Source organism: Abrus precatorius, unplaced genomic scaffold, assembly GCF_003935025.1.
Source record: "Abrus precatorius isolate BTA unplaced genomic scaffold, Abrus_2018 Scaffold10, whole genome shotgun sequence".
NCBI lineage: Eukaryota > Viridiplantae > Streptophyta > Magnoliopsida > Fabales > Fabaceae > Abrus > Abrus precatorius.
The window spans coordinates 24400432-24420128 of NW_020874292.1; the positions used below are offsets into that span (position 1 = coordinate 24400432).

The following is a 19697-nucleotide window of genomic DNA, read 5'->3' on the forward strand; positions in this document are numbered from 1 at the left end:
CTGTTATGGCGATAATTGGACTATCTAGTTAAGATTTGATTAAGCGAATCCTACAAGACTACAAAGAAAATATGCCAAATTCACTTAAATGAATTCTACAAGTGAGGTTGAAGCACCAAGCAGAGGTACTTAGATTAGACTCTGACCTTGCCGCATTCTATCGATGTGGGATCTTGGGTTACCAAGACAACTTCTAGTCCTCTACCCTCATAATGTGTCAAATTCTTCAGAGAATGCAAGGTCACTGATATTATAGATTTCATCTTTGGAGATGCCACTGCGGTGTTCCAAAACTGTTTGATCCAACCTACAAAAGGGTTGTCAAATCAAAAGAACACAATTACAACTAAAGGTAGAAAAGACCTAAATAAACCAATAGGTTTCTCATTTCAATTCTATAACCTCACTACAAATTCTGATTTTCTACCTAGTTAGCGTCACCCGAACGTACTTGGGTAGGCCATGGAAGATTTATTCATAAATTATTTGTATGCAATCATAAATGAGTGATATGATAAGGCTAGAAGGATGACTAGAGTAGAATAGGAATTTTGCTTTGGCTACATTGTATTATGCTGAGTACATGAACACTTGTTCAAGTGCCAGAGTAACCAACATTATTTGTTACATACAAAATTTACTTAAGCGAATGAATGATGGAGAGTGGCTGGAGTGAGAAATTGCATATGTAGATAAATATAAAATAATGCATAGTAAACATAAAAATAATAATGTCTACAAGAAAAATATTAGTGAAAACGAATTTCTTTCTAACAAATATATTTTTTATTTAGCTAATTAAGATTTCTTTGTGTGTATTTTGATAAGAGTTTTCTTAAATAAATTAAATTTTGGACTTAGTAATAAATCATGGGAGAACTTGTTTTTGTTTAATTTCTATTTTAAATTTTCTAATGCGTTAAAAGTACATGGTTGTTTATTATTGATGGGAACCAACTTCAACATACATGAAGAGTGGACGCTGCAAGAATTACAAGGTATAGAAGAGTGGATGTAATGAGGGTTTCTTAGCACTTTGCTAATCTAAATTTAGCTAATAGTATTTAACTTGAAAGGCTTTCAAATGTATTTTACTCCCTTATAGATATATTATGCTTTTAAAAAAGGTAATTGGTTGCTCCTGGTAATAGCTCACATTCCAAGATATGTTAGTCAACATAAACTTGAAAATAACAATTTGCATTAACAAGGACTAATGCTTTTTTCTATGAAAAAAACTAAGCTTGACCTTTCTTCGTTCTCAACAATTAATGTGTCTTTATTTTTTAATAAACATGTCTAGGGTTGAGAGTATATATTCACTCCTCCGGCAAGAACACGCATTACATTTGCATGGTTTATCCCACTAGTCAGATATTCATAAGTTGTTATTTCTCTTACACTTCATATTGTTTAATACATTCTAGTCATTTTGTAAAAATGTTTCTAAAACATTCTCTCAACATAAAGCACACTACTAGCATGCTAGAACAAAAAAAAAAAAAAAAAACAGTCCCAAATATTTTTTTATTATTTATCTGTTTCCAACTTTTACCCAGATAAATATAGTTTTATAAGTTGTTTGGTTAGTTACTAGATTACTGTCCCCATAATTTTAGCTTAAAATATTTAGGAACACAACAAATTTTATTTATAATTTCTTTTAACGTGTCAAAGATATACAACAAAAATCTATGTACAGTGGAATTTTAATAAAATTCACAAAACATCATAAAATATAATACATTGATAATATTAAATATTGTAACTTTTAGGGTCATGCTAAAATAAGTAAGCAATTTAGTGGTGTATAAGTGAATTAACATGTTTAAATTATTAGATATATTTTTAAAAAATTAACCGTTCAAATATTTTAACTTTACTTAATAATACTAGTTTTTATATATTAATAATTTAATTTTTTATAAGAATTTACAAAATTATTCTTTAAACCTCAACTTTTTATTTAAAATTTTTATAGGATTGTATTGATAGTAATTTTTTTATCTTTTTCATACAAATCTTTTATGAATCAGGTAATTGTGTGGTAATTTTAAGACTTATAAGTTTCACATGATGCAATTTTAATTTATAATAAAAAATAATATTTGAATTAATAGAATATTAAATGTCATTTTAAATTTTTAAGGTTCACTACAAATTCCTATGTATGTAGTTCATGATGTTCAGAATTAAAATTTTCACATTCACTCTCATAATCTCAATTTATCATGAAAATAAATTTTTTTACATTGATAAATTATTCAATATGATTTTAAATATTTCTCATGCCCTCTTTGTACATTGGTCACATATGCTTAGCATAATATTTGCAAATTTTGCTTGATGCATTTCAACCTTGCTTAAGTGAAAGTTATAGTAAAAAAAAAAAAAAAAGCTTAATATTGCTTAAGCAATAATAAATTCTCTTAAGCGAAAATATTAGGTTAAGTAAAATTTATCTGACTTAAGTAAATTGTGCATACACAAGAATCCTACAATTTTATCTTAAGAAAAAAATAATAGCTTAAGCGAAAATTACAGAAAATAATTTTTTTACATTTTTTAATATTCAACTACATCTCTTTAGTTATTACCCCTTGTTCCAATTTAGCCAAGTTATTGTTTGCTAAAAGAATTGGGATGAGTATATGATATTTTCAAATTTAATTGGTTCCACTTACAATAATTATAATTCAAAGTATAATAAATAATAATAAAAAAATAGTATGGTTATTTAGGTTGTTAAATTTGATAAAGATGTTTGCATGGAATAAGTAAAAAATTCTACGACACTATTTCAAAAAATGATTATTTGATTCTATTTGATCTATTTTCTTATATATCTATTTTACTTAAATGTCAACCACAATTACTAAATCTATTAAACTAATTGTTAAAAACACAAAAAATGTTTAAACTAGCTTTAGCAACAAAGATGAAAGGAAATGAATTTGAGATAATAGAGTTGAATTTAATGTGAATGAAAAAAAAATTCACCTTGAAATTGTTATAATTATATTTTTAGAAGATATTTTCTTTCAAATTTTTTTTTAAGAATATGTTTTAAATATCTATTGTTTTGATATCCTTAACTTACAAAATTTATTAAAGATTAAAATATAAATATTATAAATTCTAAAATACATTATTGCAGAACATCTTACTAATTTATTTGAGTCATATAATATATTAACTCACATAGTTATCATTTAGCTTTTAACAAAAAAAAATTATTTATTAATTATTTATTGTATTTCATTAGATACGTTAACTGTTTATTTAAGGTGCTCGTTCACACTTAATATGTTGGTGTGTCTTGTGTTCCATGACTAATCAAAGTAACATTTTCTTAAGTAAGCCAAACTCGATTTAACACCTTAGAAAAAGTAGAATCTTAGAGGTGGGCAAACGGCAAACAAATATTCAAGATCAATATCATCTTTTTTGTGGCAAAAATTGGACAGCTTAGTTCCATTTTCATCTAAACAAATTGAGATACGCTTAAGTGAATCTTATAAAAATTACAAAAAAAAAAAAAACACGCAAAAAGCAAAATTTTTTGCTTAGCTATTCGTTTAAGGGAATTAACAGGGCAACAATTTCATAAGCACTGAGAATGGCCAAGGAAAAGCCGAGACTGTGACCTGTGATGGTGATGTTGATTTTTTCCTCTTGGTAGTACTAAAGAAGCTGCTTTAGCTTAGAGAGTATTTGTTTGCGAGCAGAAAAAGAGCAATAGCTGCAAGAATATTCTTTCTTTGAGTACAAACAGAGAAATCTGATGTGCAATAATTAGTTCTACAAGTGTTACACCCATTAGGTTTTTTTTTTTTTTTTTTTTTCAATTTGCTCTATTTTCAAATCAAAGTACCAAAGAAAATAAACGTCTTCCGTTCAATGTTGGGATCTTGATTTGCTTATGACCACTCATCATTACCATCAACTTATCTTAGATATGTATGCAATTGTACGATGTGAAATCTATTGTTTTGAGGGAACCTCAGAACATAGCACTGATTTTTAACGGAAGTTACAGTTACAGTTACAGCAGCAAAGGAAGAGATAGATTCGCTTATCTTATTCCACATAAGCGAAATCTCAACTCTCAAAACATTAATGGGATAGATTCAAAAATAAACTAGAAAGTTGAGTTCTCGCCCCATCAGGAGAAGATCCAGATCCTAGTTTTCATCAATTTTGTTTGCAATGGAGTAATGACTGTTAGGGGCTGAGTTACTCTAATAGGCTACAAATGGAGAAGTAGAAGAAAATAGAGAACGACTCTTCACGTTAAAAAAGGCTTGGAGTTCCCCACGTGTATAAGGAATCCATGAATCTTACTCGTGTCTAAGGATATTAAGTATCCCCATAGAAAAGGTTAAGATAAAATGTAAATAATGAAATAGTTATATCCTTATCAAATACCTCAGCAACAGACCATGTTATATCTATAACACTCAGCTGAAGACCTCATAAAATTTTTCAGTGACAAGTAAACCCGAGTCTATTGACTCTAAGGGATCCTTTCTAAGACGGTGTCTCAAGCAGTTAGGGATGACAGTAGCAATATCTTCTGCACTTACTTTGTCTCTTCCCTTCAAAGCAGCAAGAGCTTTTGCAGCTCTATTTGTTACTATGTCTCCTCTTAATCCATCCACATTCAACTCTGCACAAACCTTGGAAATTTTCACTTTGAGATCTTGATCAATTTGAACAGAAGAAAGAACACTCCTTGCTGAGGAAATTTGATTCTGGAGCTTCTCTTGCTCAGCTTTGTAAGAATCTCGGAATTCCTTTGGATTTTGGTCAAACCGAGCTCTCTCCTCCACAATCTTCACTCTCAGCTCAGCATCCCTAACAGTTCCAACTTGAGCATGCATTCCAAACCTATCTAGCAACTGTGGCCTGAGTTCTCCTTCTTCAGGGTTGCCTGAGCCAATTAGGATAAACCTAGCAGGATGTGAGATAGAAATACCCTCTCTCTCCACTGTGTTCCAACCTGATGCTGCAGAATCCAGCAACACATCAACCAAGTGATCATCCAAAAGATTAACTTCATCAACATATAGTATTCCTCTATTGGCCTTAGCCAATAGCCCAGGCTCAAATGCTTTGACACCCTCAGTCAAGGCCTTTTCAATATCAATTGTTCCACACACTCTATCTTCTGTGGCTCCCAATGGCAAATCAACCATGTTAATTTTGGTTAAGACAACAGCAAGTTGCTCTCCATTCAGTACACGCTCTCTCACTTCAGCACCCATGAATTCTGGATCTTGCGGGTCTGAGTTATATGGATCACCAGCAACAACCTCAATTTCAGGAAGTAAATCAACCAATGACCTAACTGTTGTGGATTTCCCTGTTCCCCTATCCCCCATGATCATCACACCTCCAATCTTAGGATCAATCACATTAAGGAGAAGGCAAAGCTTCATCTCATCCTGTCCAACTATGGCAGAAAACGGGTAGACCGGCCTCTGGCTTTCTTTAGAAGTAATATTCTGAGCCTGGATACGAAAAGTTTATAGAGTTAGAAAGATATCACACACATACATGCACCAAAGAAAAGGAGTCAAAATGTAAAGGTCAGAATCCTTTGTTTCTAATTTTCTAAGAAATCTGAAACTAAACTAGGTAATTGGACACAATATAAGTTCAAATATGGACTCATATCATTCCTCTAATTTTCACCTTGCAAGTTAGAAATATCACAATACGGTCTAAAACTTGTTGTGCCTTCAATCTATAATTTGCCAAAAATTCGTGGCAAATGAATCAACAAAAAAATGGGGTGTACTACAATCTAGTGTCCCTACCTAATGCAATGGCAAAGACAACGAAAGAAAACAAGACCTCAAAAATGAAATATCCCTTACCTACCTGTTCTACAGCGTTCACTTCAGTGGCAACACTGGCAACTGAGAACTGAGACCTTCCCTTAATGCCATGAATTCCAATTCCTCCACAAAACTTCCGCCCAGAGCTCTGCCCTGCATAGCCACAACCACACGACATAGATACTAACAATCACATAATGTCCATTAGGACCCACCTTCCATTTCCAGTTACAGACAAAAAAATTTCATAACTTAAGCATAAAGAAACAACAGAGATGAATTGGGTCTCTCGCATACCCTCCCAAAACGCCAAATTTAAAGAAAAAAGAAGAAAGGAAAAGACAAAGATTTTGCACAGCAATGTACCTGAAGTAAGAGAGAGAGTATGAATGGAGGGCTTATGAGAAAGGGAAGAGAGGTAACGTGAAGGAATAGCAGCAAATGCAATCGAAGAAGTGCCGAGAGTGGACGCCATGACCGAAGAAGAGAAGAATGGTATGGAGAGGTTGTGTGGTTTGTTTTTTATTCACAATTCATGGCAGTTGGCACGCTTCCTATTGGCTTCCCAAACTCCGGATAAGAAGATAGATAGATTTTCGTTCTTTCTCTCTCTTCCGTTCCGGATTTATAATTTAGTAGTTAAATTGAAAGAAAAAAAAAAGCATGTATTTCTTGCCCCGTTAATCTTCGCATAAGGGTAGTTTCTTTTTTTTATTATTTAATTTCTATATTACATTTTATTGTTGCGTGGTTTTGTATTAATTTATTTTAAACTTTTAAAAACTTTTTAAAACAAATAATTATCCTTAATAAATATTCAGATTAATAATTATGATTGTTTGTTGCATTAAGGTAATATTTTATACGAATTTTTAGAACTTTAAATTCATTTTAAAGTTAAGGTAAAAAAATTTTGAATTTAAAATTAACGCAATTTGGAAATTCTATATTTATTATGCTTATAAGATATCTTACGTTTAAACTTCTTTAATAATATATTTTTAAATTTTAAGATTTTAGAATAAAAAACTATTAATTCCTAAAATTAGCATTTTCAAAGTTCTTTTTTCAATTTTTCTCAATGAAAATAATGTTTTTCAAAAGCTCTTTTTTATTTTTTTATTTTGTTCGGTATAATTTTTTCAGGGGAAAAAATCAAAATAAATTAGATTAAACACTCCCTACTTCAAAATTTATTAATTACTTAATTAAACTATATTTCTCAACACACCCTTAACATATACCGCCATTTATATTTTTCTCCCTCATCAACTCATGAGAAATTGAGAGTTGATGAGAGAACCTTTTTATATTAAAATTCATTGCATTAACAGAAATTAAAATACTTTGTTACAAAAATCTTACATATTTTTCGTTTTTAAGAATGAAAAACATAATTATTAATGTTCTTTGCTGCAGGCAAAACTCAAACAAGAAATGAGCTTTCAGATGAATAACATCAGACCCCACAGCAACAACATCCAAGTTCCAAGCTAATTAGGAGGCAGGAATTAGACCTTCAAAACCTTACCTGCAAACATCTCGCCAAATCAGCCTTACTAGAGTTACCTTTCATGCTAATTACAACTTCACTCATGTTAAGCGTTAAGCAAGACAAAAGCTCATATATTTAAGAAAAATCACCCAATTTTTCCATTATCATAATCTTTTTTAAAATCATTTTAAAAGTTTACACATCATAAACCTTTATAGAGTTTTAGACAGCCTGTGATTGACAAAATGTATCATCTTTATTAGTTTACATGGTCGGGTCCTGGCAAAACACTCGCATGTCTTCTCTGAAAGCAGGCAACGCAGCCAGAGCCAAAGTCACCAAAACCTTGAACCCTTCCTTCTTCACGGCACTGGCCGTTGAATAAGGCAAAAAGAAGCAAGGCTCAACACTCCCAAGCAAGTTCCTTCCAAGCGGAAAAACGGTAACTGGGCCTCCCCACCCAAAGTCCACAGTTGAATGGCCCAAGTGCCTCCAATCAGTGAACCCACTCACCCCTTTCCCAGCCGTGATTTCATCGCCAAAATGCAACTCTTGATAATCGATGAAAGACCGAACATACTCATCAGTAACATTACTTTTACTCTTTTTTATTAACTCTGCTATTTCCCAAATGGGTCTCTCTATCAAATCATTTACACTCAGCTGCACATACATTGGAACACAACCATTACCCCAATAGCCAGCAGGTAGCGATGGCTTCATTAGTCTCCGAATATTAATTGAGTATGCAAATTTAACCTTCTCATGAGCCTCCAATCCCGAGGCCCTCACCCTGTCTTAGCAATTAGCACGGTCACAAACAAGGGACAATCATAAGTTATTACATTAACTGAATTAATAATATATTTCATTCTATTATTTTCCCCCTAAGATTAAAATTGACTTACTTGGACCTCCAAATGTAAGCACCGAGAGCCTCAAAAGTGGTGAAATTGGACCCACATTGTTCCAACAAGGATCTCTTGAACTCGTCCAAGCGCTCATCCCTCACATGGAAGCACTCTCTCACCACCTCACCAATGTCTTGTTCGTACGGTGAAAACCCCTTCTCCAAACGCAGAAACTCCCTTATCAACGGCGAGTCCACTCGGGGCGGGTACCTGGGACCCAGCAACCTCTCGCGATCCCAAACTGGGTCAACCGTTATCCGGGTCGACCCGCGAGCCAACTCAGCCACCGCGTTGAAGAACAGAGTCCCGCCCATGCCGTCGCAGAGCGCGTGGTGCATGGCCGCGCCGAGAGTGAAGCCGCCGCACTTGAACACCGTCACCTGAAGCATGCACGGGTGCTCCATTCCCTCTTCGGGTCCCGGGTCGGGCACCAACTGCTCCACGAAAATGGATGCCGGGTCGTCAAGGAAGTTCACCGAGTCGAGGGTGAAATCTGCGGCGGCGTGAATAAGGGGAACGCCTTGGCCGGCGGCGCACCAGATTTCGAGGCGGCGGTCATTTTGGCGGCGGCGAAGCGTGGCGGCGAGGGGATAGAAGTGAGGGAGGGCTTGGGAGAGGGAAGAAGAGATGACGTGGAAGGGGTTGCGGGAGGTTGTGGCGTTGGAAACGTAAGCGCGAAGGTAGCGGAAAGTGAGGTGGAGATTACGATCGGTGTCTAGGTGTGAGAGAGAGAGGGGATGATCATGGAGGAAGGGAGGGTGAGAAGGAAAGATTAGAGTGCGTTCTGAAGTTCTAATTTTATGCATGGTTCGTTGATGGGTATAGTTGTTGCTTCTGTTCTGTGTCTGTGTTCTTTTTTTGGTTTGCTTTTAGCAACACCATTTTATTGTGTGTTGTCAACGTTAAAGTCTCTGTCTCTTACCAAACTCAGAGAGAAAGAGAGATGGAAAGACGTGGTGCATGCTGCATCCCATGATCTCACCAACCTACTATTCGCTATCCACAATACCCATTCAATGGAATCAACAATGTTAATTTTTATGGAGGTTCATCGTTTGCAAGGAGACTAAGAGTAAGGTTAACTTTATTTATTTTTTGGAAGTATTAAATTAAACTTTTTAATATGTATCTAAAATATTTAATAGAATATTAAAATTTAAGTTTATATTTTGAAGTATTATATTTTAATAAAATATCTATATTTAATATTATTGTGGATTATTGAGTTAAATTTTAAACTTTGATATGTGAAAATCCCTTAAAGAATTATAATTAAATTTTATTTTATAATGTTTAATGTATCCACGCATTAGATTTAATGATTTTTAATAAAAATAAATATATTATATGTAAGTATTTAGATAACAATTTAATTAAATATTTTAAATAAATTTTTATTGTATAAGAATTTTGTATCATAATTTAAGATATAAAACTTATAAATTTAAATTAAAAATTATTTGAATAAACTATGTAAAAAACTTATTAAAATAAATTGACTAAGGAACAAATTTTAATAAAATTTGTGTTCAAGTTAAAAAAATTGTTTGAAAATTTTGCTTGCAGACAATAATGACTGAAGAACAAAATATAATTATATATAGTTTACAAGGCATATAGCTTGTGAAATTTTACGTTGTTTTTTTCAATTTTTTCACTCGTTTTACGAAACATGATTGTTGTAAAAACATCTTAGAACAATAATGAAATCGCTATCAGATAAACTCGATTGAACTCCCATAAACTCGGATAGAATAGTGAATTCGAAAGCGAGTTTATGAGTTCCAAAAGAAAGTTTTTTTCTAGCACAATGATTACATTTTGACCTTGTTTTTTAATATATGATTGAGAGGGGTACTTTGGCGAAGAAAGAAAAGATGACATATTTTTAAATTTTAAATTAAAAAATTATATATTAATTATGATGATAAATATATTTTATATTTTTAATTTAAAAAAATATTGATTTTAAATATATTTATTTAAAATATAAATTTTATTCTTCCGTTCTCCCAAAAATCCTCTTTGGAAACATTCTCTTAGGGTTATTCCTTTTGTGGTATAGATTGAAATCACTCAAGAAAGCTCTCACCTCATCTAACATGCCTTTGTAATAACCGTCATGTTCGGAACTTTTATAGTCTCTATCATGTCTGCAACTCCATTTTTCCTTCCTTCGTATTCAAATCGTATCTTATTTTAGATAAGTCATTTTTGTTGTACACAAATATCAGAATCTCCCTCGTTTTTGTCATGCACATTTGTTTACGGTGAAAATTGTAATTGATAAATAAATAAATTTAAAAACAATATGAGATTAAATTTTAAATTATTTTTAAATTCTTTTAAGTGTGTCATTAATGCAATAGTGAAATCGACATCATAAAGTAAATAATTAAAACAAAAATAGAAGGATAATAAAACAATATTAAAATGAAGGTAAAGGATTATAGAAACAAACTAAAAGTGAATTAAATTGCATGAAAAAAATTGCATAAATGTAACGTATGACTTTCATAGTGAATAACAACAGTCATGAATATTTTGGTCGTTGATGTCTTACTCGGTGCAGAATTTCAGCGTATAAAGAATTTTAGGTATTAGTGTTTGGTGCCAAAAGTTTGGTACTATTTATAAGCAGATGCATCTTAACCGCTTTCCTTTCTTTGTAGGTCTCTTGATAACTATCTTCTGCACATACTTGTTTTCAACCACTACCGCTCATTATCCTTAGCTGCTTGTGATTGTTCCTTCTTCATAACCGTTGTTGCCTACGATTGATTTTTCATGTCTCTAACTTTCAACTGATGGTAACTGCTGGTAATTACTGCTTTGATAGTCTCTTCAAACCTTGTAGTTCTTTTGATATGTTTCTCCACTTTTAAAGTTTCACCATGTCTCTTGGACTTAGAATAACTTTATTGTCAATTTCTATTTCAATGAGTTTTAGTGAGAATCCGTGAGTTCTATCCTTTTTTTCGACTAGTTTTGAATGTTTTCAATCTAAGACTCAAGAATTCCCAAAATTCCTTGAAATGCAACCCTCTTTTCGATAAAAATTAAGGTTTCTCTCCTTTTCCGACTCTTCAAAACTCTTTGAAATGTAGGGTTTTTTTTCGACAAAAAATGAAGCTCTTTTTACGACCCTCCAAAATTTCTCGAAATGTCTTTTCGACCAAAAAATGAAGCTCTTTTGATGGTCTTTATAGAAATGTGTCAAAAAGTAGTTCCTTCGATAATATTTTAAGACTTAAATATTTTCACAGGTCCATGACTCATTAAGGTGTAGGAACCTGGGGTTCTCTTTGATTTTAGTCAAAAAATTTGTCCATACCACCAATCTTCTAGGTGTGTTTCTCACCATAAAAACATAGTCTATGTACTACCATAGAAGTTTGATAAGAACCTTTGTAACTTAAAAAATTTTCCTTTCCCCAAACAATGTCATATCTCTTTCCTTCTTTATTTTTGCCAGCAATCAACGATGTTGTGCAACAAACTACAAAGTGTGAACAAAACCGAACTTCTTGCAATGAATAGAGAGCAAAGTGCACATCCTAAGCGCTTCTTACAACAAACAAAGAGCAAAATGCATGTGCAAAAAGAACATAACTTTCAAACTCGGAAGAAAAAAAAGTGAAGTGCAATACCTCCCTCATATCACTACTCCATTATTCTGTTACTCAAGTGAGTAAATTTACAAATTTGCTCTTTGTGGAATGTGAACAAAATATTGAATGATTATTGACTTGAAAATTTGCAAATTTTTTTCTTATAGAATGTCTTAAGTTGATGGATCAAAATCATAATGATAGTTTTTTTTAGATTGTAATGTGGCAAAAAAGGGTCTTAATAATTTTAGGTGAGATAGTTGAAATAGAAAATCATATAAAGAGGGATAAAGTCATGAAAATCAACAAACATTATAAATATTGCTCGATTATGTCAAATGGACGGACATACAAGAAAAAATGTCCAATTTGTAACTTTTTGTGTGAATAATCCAAAGGGAACAATTTTTTCTATCATTAGATACTTTTGACATTTCTAAAATAATGGAAAAGTTTCCAAGATATTAAATGTTGTTGTGGAATTTGTTGGAGAGCAAAATGTGGTGCAAGTACATATAATGCTCCAAATTACAAAATAGCAAGAGAAATGTTAATAGAGAAAAGAAAGAATTCATATTAGACTCTTTGTGTTGTCCATTATATTGATTTGATATAAGAAAATTTTGAAAAAAAAAATTGAAGGTGCATCAAGTAACTATTCAAAAAGGAAGAAAGAACACCACATTAGCATATTGAAGAGGTTTTTTACAGGAAAAATATTTTAGGTTTAGTGTGACACAATTTGTCACTGCATATTTGACATTATCATGTATCATGGATGACAAAGCAACATTGATCAGTATGTTTAACTCAAACGATTGGAAAACAACCAAGTTTATATCTTCTTAAGATGGGAGGAAATTGCAAAATATGGTTTTAGATAGTCAATTGTAGAAGAATATAGTTATATGTATTAAGGGTGATGTTCCTCTTATATTTGTCCTTTGTTTGGTGGATTTAGGGGAAAAAAAACATGTTATATGTTTCATTTGTGATGCAATGGATTGACCAAAGATAAAACTTAACTTTAAATATGTTAAAAAAGGTAAATATTATTATTTTTTCTTCACTTAAGATTTATTAATTTTTGTTTAATTCTTTAATATAAGACTATGCCTAATTGTCTTGTATGTAGTTTTTACATTTATTTGTAGTTATGAATCTATATAAAAAACTATTGATGAAAGATAAGATAATCAACTCCATTAGTTTCTACATGCAACTACACATTACCTCACTCTCAATTTTAACTATGATCTTGAGTTTGGAGATGATGATTTTGAGGTTAAACAAGCTTATATAATTGTTTGGCAAAGATGGTAAATGACTCAATTGTAAAAAATATGATTCATAATTAGTTTCCTAAATTTCATTATGCTCAAAGTCTTTTTGATCTTGATGATGCAAAATTAAATAAGAATATTATGTTTCTTGAAATATGGTGAGACTACTATGGGAATGAATGTCTAAAGGTAAAAATGTTTGCAATTCATGTTCTTAGCTTGACTTGAAGCTCTTTTAGACGTAAACAAAATTGAAAATCATTTGAAATGGTAAATAAAATTATGAGTTTTTTTATATATAATTTTTAACTTTTATTTGTTTAGAATATTTCTAAATTCATACAAAGAAAAGAATTTAATTACATAAAAAAACGAATAACTGAATTTATGTAATGAACAATACAAAGTTAAAAAATAAACAAATAAAAAGAAATTTTATCATTCTCTTTCAAGATATTTAATCTAATGATAAATGAATAACGGATAATATATAAATAAAAGACATTGCTTGAACAACAATTTTTTAAGAGATAAAAGCATCAAATATGAAAAAGTTAAAATTTAAACAATTTCAAAGACTTGGATAATTATAAAAATGATGAAGATGTTAAAGGGTCAAAGATTTAAAAATCATAACTTACTGTTTTTATTTAAAATTTTTAACTTCAATTTGAATATTTAATTTTATACGTGTGATTTTACTTTGTTTTATAACTTTAACATTATATAATTTAACTATTTAAATATATTTGTTGTTTTCTTTTTCTTTCTTAAAATAAATTTATACGGTTTTACAATCACTCTGCAAGTTTTTTATGCATGTGAAGGCATTAGTTGATCGATAAAAATGAGACAGAGCTTCAAAGCTTCCAGACAATTGGGAGAGCTTTGGACAAAATGATGCAGAGATGTGATGCAAGTTTGTCAATTGCCAGTTTCAAGACGAGAGATATATGCACCATCGCTTGGTACCAAAATGTGATGTTAGTTGTTAGACTAGTTAGAGAATAACTATAATGTAGTAGTTATTTTAAGAATAACAATAATTAGATAATGTAATCAAATCAAATCTGTGACAAGACATATGCCAATTATGTGAATAGCTAATTTATAGGAATTTAGCTATTTTATAGGAAACCATTTATTAGCAATTGTGTATATATACCCTCTATACTCAATCGATGAATATCACGAAAAGCATTCACTTCTTCAAAATATTTTTATTTTTGTCCTGTTTTTCTATATTGGTATCAAGAGCTTCAAAGCTCTACTAAGCACTCAAACGATCCAATGGAGGCCATTGCAAATTCAACATAGAAGATCTCTCTTCCCATGTGCTCTGTCAAGCTGGATAGAGACAATTTTCTCATATGGAAGTCACTGGCACTGCCACTGATCAGAGGTGCTAAGATGGATGGATACATCCTTGGAACCAACAAATGTCCAGAAAAATTCATAACCGAAGGAAACAACAAAAAGGCGAATCCCAATTATGAGGAGTGGATAACAAATGATCAGCAGCTCTTGGGGTGGATGTTCAAGTCCATGAAAGAAGATACTGCAACAAAACTACTACACTGTGAGACATCCAAGGAACTTTGGGAGGAAGCTCAAAGCCTGACTGATGCGCATACCAAGTCTTGAGTCACTTTATTGAAGTCTGAATTTCATAGCTGCAGAAAAGGCTCAATGAAGATAGAGGACTATCTCATCAAAATGAAGACACTATCAGATAATCTCAAGCTTGCAGGAAGTGCAATCCCAACATCAAATTTAATTATTCAAATCCTTGCTGGCCTAGACTTTGACTATAATACAATAGTGGTTCAATTATCTGATAAAGCTGGTCTAACGTGGGTTGACTTGTAGGCCCAACTCTTAAACTTCAAAAATGGGTTAGAACAACTGAATAGCTTTTCTAGTCTCAACCTGAATCCTTCAGCCAATGTGGCCACTAAAGCCAACTTCAGAGGAGGCAGATCCTATATTCAAGAAGGATAGAGAGGCTTAAATAAAAAAGGATCAAGAGGTAGAAGAGGAAGAGAAAAGACCGGAGATAAACCAATATGTCAAGTCTGTGGTAAGGTTGGACACATAGTTATTCATTGTTTCTACTGTTTTGATAAATCTTATATGGGGCATTCTGAGGAAAGGGCAGAAAAATACAAATTTTTCATTGCATCACCTAACTCAGTTCGAGATTCCAACTAGTACTTTGACAATGGTGCTTCAAATCGTGTCACTCATGATTTTGATCAGCTTCAAGAATATGCTGAACATGATGGTAAGCAGAATCTGATAGTTGGTAATGGTGATAAATTAAGTATTTTAGCATATGGTACTGCCACTATGAATACTAGTCAGAAACAACTTAATTTGCATGACATTCTCTATGTGCCTGACATCACAAAAAATTTGTTAACTATTTCCAGACTTGCTGCTGATAATAATACTATTGTTGAGTTTGATGCCACTCAATGTTTTATGAAGGACAACTTGACAGGGAAAATTCTACTAGAAGGGAGAATTAAGGATGGCTTGTACCAGCTCTCAAAAGGTCTCTCTTAGCCGAATTCAAACCCAAGAGTCTTCATTTCTATTAAAGAGAGCTGGCATAGGAAGCTTGGTCACCCTAGTAGCAAAGCTCTGGATGAGGTATTGAAAGCCTGCAAAATCAAAGTTCCATCAAGTGATCAATTTAGTTTTTGTGAAGCTTGTCAGTTTAGAAAGTCATGTCTCTTACCCTTTAGGACCTCTACATTTCATGCCAAAGAAGCACTTGAATTAATTCATACAGATGTATGGGATCCAACTCCAATAAATTCAATTTCTGGTTTTAAATGTTATGTGCACTTTCTGGATGATTTTAGTAGATTCCTTTAGATTTTTCCTTTTAAGCAAAAATCTGATGTGTTACAAGCCTTTGCTCAGATTAAGCTTTAATTGAAAATCAATTTGATAAAAAGATTAAAATGATTCAATGTGATGGTGGTGGAGAGTACAAAGGTGTTCAAAAATTGGCCCAATAATCTGGTATTCAGTTAAGAATATCATGCCCCTACACCTCACAACAAAATGGTAGAGCAGAAAGAAAGCATAGGCATATAGTAGAACTTGGTTTAACCTTGATAGCACAAGCAAAAATGTCATTATACTATTGGTGGGAAGCATTCTCTACTACAATATACTTAATTAACAGATTGCTAACACCTACGATTGGAAAACAAAACCCTTATTCACTCCTCTTTTGCAAGGAGCCTAACTACAATACACTAAAACCCTTTGGTTGTGCATGTTATCCCTATCTTAAGCTATATAACAGGCACAAGTTACAGTTTCACACTACCAGATGTGTTTTCCTTGGCTATGACAGCTCACATAAAAGGTATAAGTATATGAACTTGAACAGAAGCGTGTTTGTCTCAAGACATGTGGTTTTCAATAAAGATTGCTTCCCTTTCCATGATGGTTTTCTAAATACAAAGAAGCCTGCTGATGTCCTAACTAAACTGGCTTCTTTCTTTTACCCTTTTCCATCTACAGGTACTAGCAATGGCCAGGAAACAAATGTTGATTAGCAAATTTATCCTGATAATTTTAACAACAGCCCACAACAACATGCTAGTCAGTAGGACAACAATGTACAAAGCTCATTGATCAGTGTAATTTCAGTTAGAGATCAAACAAATGAGGAGGAAGGATCAAACACCACACTCAGAATTATGGTAGAAGAGAGCAACAATGATGTGGCAGCAACCTCAAGTGATGCACTAAATGAAACAAAAACTCATCCTATTAACACACAAAGGATGTGTACAAGGAGCAAAGCTGACATTCACAAGGCAAAACACCCCTGTATAGGATCTACCGAGAAGATGAAAGAAGAAAAAGAACTAGAAACAATTGAGGAAGCCCTGCAAAAACCAGAATGGAGAGCAGCTATGCACTCTGAATTCAAGTTACTTATTTCAAATGACACCTAGACTCTAGTCGTCTCAAGGACAGAAAAATGTTATTGATTCAAAATGGGTCTTCAAAACTAAGTACAAGACAGATGGTACTCTTGAGAGGAGAAAAGCAAGGTTGCTTGCGAAAGGGTTCTAGCAAATAGCAAGCATATAATATGAGGAGACTTTCAGTCCAGTTATCAAGATCAATACTGTAAGAATCATCCTAGCCATAGCTGTACATTTCAATTAGGATATTAGGCAAATGGACATAAATAATGTTTTTCTAAATGGACACCTTAAGGAAACTGTTTACATGCATCAATGATAAGTTTATAATTTGGCTATATTTTACAACTGTATATTTATATCTAACCCTTACTTTATTGAGATTTTACACAAATTTATATATTGTTTGCGCAGTTTGGTAGAAAAGAGGTGGAAGTGAGTTTTGATGCATTTTGCGCCCAAATGGATGGGGTTAAAAGCCTCTTAGAAATAAGCACACCCAGTATAACACAGGGTGCTTCGACGTAATGCACGGCCATGCTGAATTATGTGCACGGCCGTGCTCATTTGCGAAACTTCAATCTTAGCAATTTTAAAAGGAGTTAAAATTCTATAAATAGGGGAAGAGAGGATCGTTAGAGACTCTTTTTTTGGACACCAATTTACGCACAACCTTAGTCTTTCGAGTTTTTGATCGTTTTTTGCCTCTCTTGCACAGATTCTCAACATACTCTTGGTAGAAACTTACTTCATGTGACCATACTTGAAGACTGAAGATTCATCTTATTTCTAGTTTGCTAATATCTCTTCATTATAGATATGTTATTGATTGTTTTAGTTCTTTCTTTTTACATGAGTAACTAAATCCATAGCTAGGGCTATGGAAATTATTGTTTATGATTTTATGAGATTTTGATGTTTGAATCTTAATTCGAATTATGTTCCGTGATTAAAATTTATCCTATCGCTTCTCACTCTTAAACCCTAATTAATTACATCGTCAGACGATCTTACTTCCATTAATTAATAGATTCATAGGATAAAACGAGATGAAAGATTAGGTAGACCAAACCAATCTTTCTCTTCTAATCGTTATTGAATTAACAAATTCATAGGTTCCTTAGGCTTTCTCTAAATTGATAACTTGCATGACCATTGGGGATATTAACTTAGAGAAAAGAATATTAATATTGCATGACCAGTGAATATTAATAGTATTCATATGAATGATTAGTAATCACAAGGAATTCGGGTTTAGATCTAAAACAGCAAAATAACAGAAATGATTGAATGAGAATACCCATACGCCCTAGGTTTTTCTCTGATAAGTGTAACCAAGACGTGCTTTGTGTTCCTTACTCTTAGTTTTATAATTTATTTTATAAATTCTTGTTTTTAATTAATCTCGTATCTTTTTTAAGCTTAAACAATTGAATTAGGAAACTCTTAGTAATTGAAAATCAATTCTTATGGGACGATATTTTGGAAACTTAATTTAAGAACCTTGTATTACTTCTCGGTGGGTACACTTGCCCTCCAAACAATCAACCTAAAGGATTTGCAGATCCAATAAAGCCATAACACATATATAAACTCACCAAGGCAATATACGGGTTAAAACAGGCTCCAAGGGCATGGTTTGATGACTCAAAGGTGCATTACTTGAATGGGAGTTTCAAAACACTAGAAGTGACCCATCACTTTTCTTCTTCAAGGGTAAAGATCATATAATCTTTTTGTGATCTATGTAGATGATATTATTATGACTGGAAGCAATTCCAATTTCTTGAAAGCATTTGTTAAGCAGCTCAATGTAGTGTTTGCACTGAAGGATCTTGGGCAACTACATTATTTTCTTGGAATAGAGGTGCAAAGAGATGATAGTGGAATGTTTCTAAAATAGGTCAAATATATTTCAGATTTGTTGAGAAAATTTAATTTAGAAAATGCTGCCCCATGCCCAACTCTTATGGTTAATGGGAGAAAATTTAATGCAGATGGAGAGCCCTTGAAGAATCTAACTATGTATAAGCAAGCCATTGGTGCACTCCAATATTTAACTAATACTCGACCTGACATCTCATATTCAGTTAATAAACTCTATCAATTCATAAGTACTCCAACCATTGAGCATTGGTAGGGAGTGAAAAGAGTCCTTCGCTACTTTCGGGGAACCTTGAATCATGGCTTGCACATCAAAATTTCAACAGATTTGGATTTGTCAAGCTTCTCTGATGCAGATTGGGCCATCAGTACTGATGATATGAAGTCAACGGCTAGGGACTGTGTTTTCCTTGGTGAAACACTAGTTGCATGGGCATCTAGGAAGCAAAAGGTTGTGGCACCCTCAACCACAGAATTAGAATAGAGGGCTTTGGCAGACTTGATAGCAAAAACCACTTGGATTCAATCCCTGCTACAAGAAGTTGAGATACCATTATTTAGAAAGCTAGTTCTTTGGTGTGACAATCTAAGTGCTAAGGCATTAGCCTCTAACCTCGTATTACACAGCAGAACGAAACACATTGAAGTTGATATACACTACATTCGAGATCAAGTGCTGCAAGGCCAAATTGTCATAGCATATGTGCCCTCTGC

At 32.8% G+C, this 19697-nt stretch overlaps 2 protein-coding genes across 3 annotated transcripts; both read right to left on the reverse strand.

Annotated features, from left to right (window-relative positions):
• Positions 1–3853: 3853 nt before the first annotated feature.
• LOC113865820 (magnesium-chelatase subunit ChlI, chloroplastic) lies at positions 3854–6443 on the reverse strand. Of its 2 annotated transcripts, none has more exons than XM_027500596.1 (3): positions 6210–6443; positions 5887–5996; positions 3854–5513 (listed from the first exon to the last, which is right to left on the reverse strand). In XM_027500596.1, exons 1-3 carry the CDS (start codon positions 6316–6318, stop codon positions 4461–4463), a joined length of 1272 nt encoding a protein of 423 aa, XP_027356397.1. In that variant the 5' UTR covers positions 6319–6443; the 3' UTR covers positions 3854–4460. The 2 variants fall into 2 exon arrangements, with proteins under 2 accessions (XP_027356397.1, XP_027356404.1); XM_027500603.1 differs by having other exon boundaries at positions 3854–5507; positions 6210–6387.
• Positions 6444–7478: 1035 nt separating this feature from the next.
• Positions 7479–9185, reverse strand: LOC113852446 (spermidine coumaroyl-CoA acyltransferase). Its single transcript, XM_027482722.1, has 2 exons — positions 8247–9185; positions 7479–8131 (listed from the first exon to the last, which is right to left on the reverse strand). Exons 1-2 carry the CDS (start codon positions 9053–9055, stop codon positions 7603–7605), a joined length of 1338 nt encoding a protein of 445 aa, XP_027338523.1. The 5' UTR covers positions 9056–9185; the 3' UTR covers positions 7479–7602.
• Between the last annotated feature and the right edge of the window lie 10512 nt (positions 9186–19697).